We start from the raw sequence: 8,575 nt of genomic DNA on the forward strand, positions 1-8,575 counted from the left end.
CTAAGATGCAGATTAGAGTTTTGCTTCCTTGTTCAGTGGTCTGTAACCGGTCAGTTGGCATTTCCGAATAAATAACTCCGCAGCGAAAACCTTCTTCCTTTCACCGTTAGGTATGATCATGATGTTACAGTAAGAATAAAAGCATGACTCGTGGGGGTTGTTAAAACAGGAGGGACAGGGTCATAGGGGGTGGGCATTGTCTCATTTAGGCGTGGTCGCCACTAAGCCGACGCGGGTAGGGAAGCACAGTTATTATGCATTTTTGGAGAGAATATCGAGGAAGGTCGGATTGTTAGGATTTGAGGGTGGCAGGCGAAAAACAAAGCGAGGGAGGGCAAAACAAGTGGTGGCCCGACACATCACAAGATAGGTGTAATGATGAAAAATGAGGGACTAGACCATCAGACCTAGTGAAGCAGCAGAGTTGGCGTCATCCAGACGGTCAAACCGAACTGAAACCTAAAACCACCGCGTGAGGCCTCGCACACGTTGGAGTCTGGTCCTAGGGGGACTTGGTAAATAGATGTGGGATAACATGGAGCGGTGTCCTCTGGGATTGTGTTTGCAATCTGAGGGGGAGTATTCATTGTTAGTGGTGGTTTGGTGCATAATTGGTGAAATGAGTCTGAACCCACGACAGAAGTTACAGTACCAAGTTCAATATGAAGTAGGAAATAGGTCTGGCAGGAGGGCAAGCGGTTAAACGAAGAGCTGTTGGCCGTGTCATCTGTATCTTGTGGTGTGGATAGAGATATGGTGCAGAAATGGCTGGTAGCTGTGTACGGATCGGTGGAAGCCGAAAATGGTGTTTAAATGGGACGAAAGTGGGTCGATATGGTCTGAAAGTGGATGAGGGTCACAACCGGGCACCGGTCGCTGTGGATACGAAGTTCCTCCGAGCAAGTGGCGTGTCTCATCCGTTATGTTGACAATGAAATTCCCCACGTTTATTATGTCCCCATTTGTAATCCCCGCCCCACTTTTGTGTTTACTGTGTATATATATATGCCACTTCACCCATTTGGCCTTGAGGTCATCCGGCCATTTGTATCTGACTTTGCACGTGTGACTGTCGCACGTTGGAGCCTGTTTGCTCCCTTGCTTTGCACTTTTGAAGTGCAAGCGGACTGTTTGTTTTGGACGCGTATCTACTGTCGAGGTTTGTACAAATTGTGAATTTATCTTACCCTAATAGTGCCGTATAGAAACCCAGCTCCGACTTTGTTTTGCCTATCCGGAGGTTCTGGTATTACGCGTCACTCGAAGATGCCGCTCGACCGTTACAACTCCAGTTTCTCCTTACCCTCTTGGACAACACCGCCAGCAGCTGAACATGTCTCCCAAAACGAATTGCGGAAACAAATATTGTTCCGTGTCTCCGAAGCATGCGGGCGCTCCATATCAACCTGATTCTTTCCCCGGGGGAGCAAACGCATCCGGAGATCTGAATGTATGGCCAGGCTAGCCAAGAACCCGCTAAGATGCTGACTTTCGTATTTAGCTTTCCCTTGGCTGGGAAAGTCTTTTTGCAATGAAATATTGCAGGGATTGGAACTGGACTTGCCCATCTTATGTACATTACAGACACAAGCTTCATATCTAACCCCTGAGGAAAACCATGCGTCCCCTACCATCCTCATACGCTCCTGCCTTAAGCTGCTCTGTCGAACCACAGAGTGCAGCATCTATATTACCTTGCGACACAATGGTTCTAACTCCACAAAGCTCGTACCTTTGACAACTTATGACTCCAAAACGACCACATAACCTTTTAGTATGAAAACCGAATACCGTTTTCTGTGGAGCGGGGGACTTTTCTGACCCGGACGGAATTCCCCAAGGGTGCCCAAACATGTACCAACGTGCTAGCTCTCCCAACTAGACCTGAGTTTTCTTTCTTTTGATTGATAACTCCTCTTGCATCGCACCATTACCCACCGCCATTAATAAGTGTTAATTCATAATTCTAAAAAAACATCTCGTCAGCCTCATTAATTCATAAAAAAAACATCTCGTCAGCCTCAAGTATCTGCACAAAACGATGAAAAGTCGTGTGCGATTCAGTTTTCAATTCTAATCATAACATTACTAGTTTCCAGCTCGTGGGGAACATTCCAACTGGGACATGATCGGGAATTCACAGTTTAAACTTGGCTAGGAGGCGAAACCAAGGGAACATGCTTATTGCGCGATAAGTAATTGTAAAATGCGAGAAGCAATAAATCTGAGCATTGAGCCAGGAGGAACAAATTTTTTCGGCGATAAAATCTGATGATTAAATCCAAAACTGGAAAACCGATGCTGAATGAGAAACCTTGGACAGATGGGCTAATGCCCAGGGTCAAAAAAGTGTGAATGATGGTGTGGTGAAATTTGCCGCGTAGATGAACGGCAAGTTGCGTCTCAGAAGTCTGGTGTGCACCGAAACCCATTTGAATATCTGATATTGACGTTCAAGCGAAGTCAGTGGGAAAATTTAGTTTAGAGGTTGCGCCAAAACATAATGCCGAACGATTACCGCAAGTGAAACCTTTAGGGTTGTGGTTGTGCCAGCTCGGAACGATAAGACCGTTTAAACCGAGGTGAGTTTCAAGAGTTGAAGCACGAACTCGTCCCAGAGACGGCTAAGCACAGGTAAAATATTTCGTATTCGCAAGTAAATGCCGGAGATGATGAGGAGGAAAAGTCTCAAGTAGAAAAAGAAAATTTGCAAACGTGCCATTTACTGGGTGGGGTTATATCATGCCGACATTTCACTGACATACTTAGGGTTTTGGACAGCCCCGAAACAGTTACCAAATTACCAGTAATCGTGTGTAGGGTGCTCACTCATGTGGGAAGCGATATTTGTACTTCCCAAGAGGATCGAAGCAAGTAGATTCAAGCCAAGGCAGAAACGCAGTTGTAGACCCGAGGCTCGGACCAGGAGAGAGAGGATACTGACCATACGGGGACTCTTGGAGCAGTTTCTGCCGAAGGTCGGAGTCTGGTAATAAGAAATGGGGCTGGATCAGTAGAGACTAGTTAGAACAACAGTCGTACTGATTACATTTCTTGCTCTTCTTGTGGTTTCGAGAGCCCCGCCCACAGGTTTGTAAGGTGTCGACATCAAGCCTGGAGGTACGATATTCACCCTCTGAATGGTACACTGGCTTATCTCCCAAGCGTTTCTTCCAGGTTTGCGCCAGTGGCTCAATTAGATAACTTCATATAGAGGGTCCCAAAGGTTTTGGCGCAGAAGTCCAAACTAATCGTCATCTTCAATAATTAGATTCTTGCCCTTTCCTTCCAGTCGTAATGTGCCTTGCGCTGGTGACTTGAAGATACAGTGTAGCAATGCCCCGCGTTTTCCTGCTGGCCTCCACAGTTCTGGAAATGGTTCCGCGTACTGAGGACAAGTCAAAAACTGAAGAGTTCTCGTTTACGGGAATTTATCCGGCTCCATACAAATGTTTCAACCAACGGTTGTCCATCAACACTTCCCTGTGCTGTCTGCACTGAGTGGGTCAAAAGATTGCTCACGTCGAGCGCTGTCTATTTTTTAGGCTTTTTCAGATCCAGCCTGTTTTCTTCATTCTAGTAGAAGAGAGTCAACATCTCCAACCATCCTGGGTAATTATACTTTCTCAAACCTGTTGCCCTCCAGACCATCATTGCAATACATTCTCTAAACAGGTACCCTCTTAGTGAAGAATTATGACCGAACCAGAACACAATATTAGGAGTGATAACGGAGAAACGCCCTGGAAAGAGCATTTTTTGAACTCCCCCCCACTGTGATTAAATCGAAGATGTTGCTTCTCTTCGGCTCCACTGCGGCCTGATTCTGTTCGGCGTTGAGGTCACTCAAAGCTAGGATGCTTATGTTCTCTGTGTCCGTCAGCCTGTCCTAGGAGAGCGCTCTCGATAGTAACTCAAGCGGTCGGTCGTGGGCACAATTCTGCTGACATAAAGTGTAGTAATTAGTCGTCCATCACTTAAACTTATTTAAGCCTGTCTTGGACGCGTCAGTCTGAGCAAACTTCACAACTTTCACACTAATAAAAAAGATTCAACACGGAAGCCAAGGAGAGAGCTGGTGACATTCCACAGGGAAATTGCTGGATATCAAACAGTACCCTGAGCTATCCATTTACTCAACATTACTTTTACGGAAGAGGGCCAGCCCGCAACCATCAGGGGTGTTCTGCTATCGAAAACTGCCCGTCCAACCTTCAGTAACGGTCCGGTCGTGGGATTACTATAGCCAACAGATGTTGTACCACAGTCATAGTGAGGTACTGCACTTGGCGTATATTCTTTAATACGCACCATCGGCTGGCACAATACACAAAAGTCTGCTTGGTGCAAGCACTCTTTGTGAAAAGTTACCCGGCAAGTTATCAGAAAGTAGTCTACGGCCAAGCGCTTCTGCTCTTCTATACGACTCCCAAAAGGAACCAAATTACTAACCGGAAAACAACCTTGGACTGCCGCTTTATTCCACTTGTGAATGAATAATACAACGTCTGTATTTTTTCAACCAATGATTACTGATCCAGAAAGCGCAGGATGAATTGCTGGGATAGATGTAGTCGTTCTGAGCATCACTAAATGCAATCCAGTTTTGTCGGAGTTGATCGGGTTTGTAGCATTCGATAGAGCCCTAGCGCCGATGTTTGCTGACTTTGCTACCCTTTCACCATAATTCCGGCAATCTGGTAGGGTGGCTACAACGGAGAAAAACAAACTCTCTGAATATCAACAAAAGTAGGCGCGGCAGCGTATTCTTGGGATTACTAAGCACTTGAAATAACTTTAAGCTACCAAATGGAACCCTAACTTCCCAGGGTTTCCACCATGATATATCTGGCCAGTTAAATTTCCGACAGCTTTCTGCACTTTCTGATCATGTCAAAATCGTTTTGATTACGCATTTAGTTAAGAAACTGTGGGAGCTCATCTGGTCTTGTGTAACATCTTGGACGGACAACAAAACTAATTTGGGTGCTGCCTAAACTGACGGCTCCCTGGCGGAGGCGTAGTTACTTGATCAAGATGTGTGAGCAAGATTGACTCAGCCATCAGCCATCCGACTTCAGCCAGCCACTTAATCCTCAACGCCTCTAAACCCATGACAAAAAAACTGCATTTTTATATTCCCCCATAGTATGATTTTTAGAGGCTCTCTGACGTATGGTAATGAAATTCCCAGACACGTAAACTTGGTTTTCGGGGGGGATCTTCCACTGATTGTTTCCAGCAGTCAGTTGGAACACATTGAGTTACATGCAAAACCCCAAACATAACGCCGTTTCAACGGAGGTACGCCAGCAAATGTGGTACTGTGAATACATCAAGAAAATAACTGAATAATCATATCGTAGAAGTGCGCGGACTTCTATACACCGGTCAGGAAGCCACTCATTTCAAATAGAATCCTAAAGTCCACACAGGCGGAAGGTACAATGTCCGAAAGATGGTGAAACTCACGTGCTTCATCCGAACTGGAATTGAGAGGGTGAGGTCAAAGAGTAGTTTACCTTCAGTTCAAAACGAGGAATGGACTACAGACGCAAAACGGAAACAATCAAACAGAAATCATGCGGTTCCACGCAGAAACGTGCAGAGGCTTCTAGGTTAAAACACGTTCTTGTAATTTCGCGACGGTTTTCAACTACCCCTGAAATGCACCTTGGTGGCGGGGACCATGTACTGGTAAAATATCCCAGTGGACAATGCGCAAGTTTGGAGTTCAGCGCAACAAACTTATGTTTGCATATCCTAAGGAAGAGCACACCAGGAGGTTTCATTATTTTTTGCCTTCCAGAGAAATCGGAGTACAACTATCAAATTGGAAGACTAGGATTCGTTGCACCCGCCGATGACTTCGTGAAAGGTGACGCTCTCGAAAAGAGTGGAGGCATCGCTAAAGTAGTGTATCCTATGTTAGAGATGGATCACAAAGTGATGTATGCAAGAATTTTTGAGGGGTGGTTATAAGAAGGCTGAGATCGCCATACTTGTTGGGGATGTCGGTAGAATATCTAGATATTTTGACTACATTTTTGGGACATCATTCTACACAAATACTGTGCGATATATCGGAAAAACTGTTCCTCGGAGAACTCATAATGTTCGGGACTGCTTTGGTATATGATACCGATCTTACGCAGATTCGTTCGACCGGAGGGAACTTTTACGGGCACTCAAAATGGGCAGTTGAGAATGTAGCTGAAAGTCGCGAGTTCACACATTTCCCCTGTGCAGCATGAACAAGGTCTGCCATATTTTGTCGAGGGCGCAGAAAAACTGATCGCGGAGAGTTCAATAAAGGCATCATGCTCTAAATACTACGTGAAGTCGTGAACGGCCTGCTTTAATTTGATCAGACGGAAGCGCAAATTTTTTGCTTTTTTGAACAGTGGTGGCTGAGGTTTAGGAGAAAAGCCATATTTGACTTGTCTATGTCCTTTTTCATTACAGGCGTGAAACCGACATTAATAGGTGATCGTGAGACGTGCATTTGCGACGCGTGCCCCAGCAAGTTTGTGGACGACGGAGTTTACATCACTGAAGCCTTAGATTTAAAATGGGAAGAAAACGACCGCTTCAAGTCTGTCAGATAACCCGGTATCCTATGCAGTCGCATCAAACACAGTTGGGCCACCAGCCATCCTTGATGACGCTGAAGCTGCTGAATAGTCCTCGCTCATCTTTCGCCGTCTGTAAGCCTCCTTCTAATGCCCCATATAAGTATTTGTTGGCTCCGGATTTCAAAGATTGCCACACCAACTATAATTCCTGCCTCAATTAGGCCCAATAACCACTCAAGCATTCAATGTGATTGATGAAATAATCAACCCCACGCGTGGGCACTACTGACGTATCTGAGTGAAACCTATAGATGACTCACCTAACAACGTCGGCCACCTTGTTCCCTTGTTCCCGGTCCAATTCTCTATCGTACCCGGGCCTGCTCTGACGTCAGCCTTCAGTACTTACGGGGAAGACTCAAGGGGGCTACATAACCTTAGAGTTCCGTGACTACTCCCCACACTAGACCAACGCCAACCGATTCCCCATAGTTTTCCAATACCCGGGGTTCTGCATCACTCCTTAATATTGGATTTTACCACCGGTGAATCTGTGAATATCTCTATCATCCCGGGCCATCTTATTACCCCTTTGGAATGGCAACAACAAACCAGCAGGTGCCCTCGATAGACCCAAGAACATCCCTGATCCATACTGGTCCAGATTTGTTACGATGCCTTGGTTACTCTTACCAACCATGACACTCCCAAAGGCTTACCCAAGATGTTCATGCACGGGGCTGTCCATGAACCCAAGCAAGATGTCTCGAAGGCGGTGATACGATTGCCATATCCATTCTGCTGGCTTACCCGTAGTTCACCATATCCCCACTATTTCACGAGCGAGCGTTGAAAGCACATTTAAGAGTGTTCCATTCTGAATCTGAATCTGCATCAGAACTTTGAAGCATTGGTGATCCCTTTGCACTGTCTGCTTGTTCTGTCAAAAGACTTACTAACTATCCCGGTGGAATCACCAAGGGGTCAGCATACGTAAAAAGAACCTTGCGCGCTCAGAACAGCGTGCGCTGATCACCATGACAAATTCCTTGGCGTTCTATGGCGGGACGCACACGGCAACGATGGAAAACTTTTTCCAAACAAGTCGCAGATGGTCGCTCCATTTTGAGTTTGCGCGGACAGAGGCGGCCCAATAATTGTCCATGTAGTTGCGACATTATTTACGCATCCCAGTGCAGAAGAAAAGACGCGAAGGGATAAATATTTTTTAAAAACTTTCCACCATCTTCACGGATACGTCACAGGAATATCCTCTAAAAGGCCCCTTAAAGATCCCTTCGTTCAAACCAAGACTTCAGAGAAATTTGCGTTGTGCGCCTAAAGGATCGGGGGCGCATTAGAGGCACAATGTTTTCAGCTGCTAAACCTTTGAGAGTAGAGTTAACATTTTGGCCCCAAGATAATGCATTATGTAGCTTATGTGTTTAACCTAAAAACCATATCAATCTACAATGATATATTCGCAGCTTACCAAATTTCATTGTCCACTGAAGCACTTATACCCCCAGCGGAAAAGCCCAATGGAATAATTTCCAAGCATCGCTAAGATGCCTAAATGAGACTTAAAAGTTTGGACTAGTGCTACGTACTCAATTAATCGACTGTATTAGTCCACCAAGGACACGTCATAGCTTTCCAAAACTTCAAGCCTTCCCCTGCTTGGAAGGAAGCGATTGTCACGCCAATCTACAAAACTGGTGACCGAATATCGCCTGGCAGCTATAGGCCTATAAGCCACACTAGCGTGCCGCGCAAGGTGATGGAACGCATTCTGAAGCGAGCCATCCTAGATCACCTTACTTCCAGCAATCTGATATCTCCAGCTCAACACGGATTTCTCCCAAACCGTTCTTGCGTGACAAACATGCTCGTGTTTATGGACAGCTTAACCCAAGAGAAGGGCGAAGGACCCATATCGGATGCCATATTTTTCAACTTCTCAAAAGCATTTGATAAGGTCCCACACGTCCCGCTGCTCC

General features: G+C 45.7%; 2 protein-coding genes across 2 annotated transcripts; both read right to left on the reverse strand.

The window, feature by feature from the left end:
• Positions 1–1,280: 1,280 nt before the first annotated feature.
• T265_01352 (hypothetical protein) lies at positions 1,281–1,568 on the reverse strand (the record flags this gene model as incomplete). Its single annotated transcript, XM_009165358.1, has 1 exon — positions 1,281–1,568. A coding segment is annotated over one exon (288 nt), but the record flags the coding sequence as incomplete, so codon positions are not given.
• A 1,679-nt stretch (positions 1,569–3,247) lies between these two features.
• T265_01353 (hypothetical protein) lies at positions 3,248–5,115 on the reverse strand (the record flags this gene model as incomplete). Its single annotated transcript, XM_009165359.1, has 2 exons — positions 3,248–3,388; positions 5,029–5,115. The coding sequence occupies 2 exons, from the start codon at positions 5,113–5,115 to the stop codon at positions 3,248–3,250; spliced, it is 228 nt and encodes a 75-aa protein (XP_009163623.1).
• Positions 5,116–8,575: the final 3,460 nt, after the last annotated feature.

The sequence above is a fragment of the Opisthorchis viverrini genome (genome assembly GCF_000715545.1).
Source record: "Opisthorchis viverrini unplaced genomic scaffold opera_v5_14, whole genome shotgun sequence".
Classification (NCBI taxonomy): domain Eukaryota; kingdom Metazoa; phylum Platyhelminthes; class Trematoda; order Opisthorchiida; family Opisthorchiidae; genus Opisthorchis; species Opisthorchis viverrini.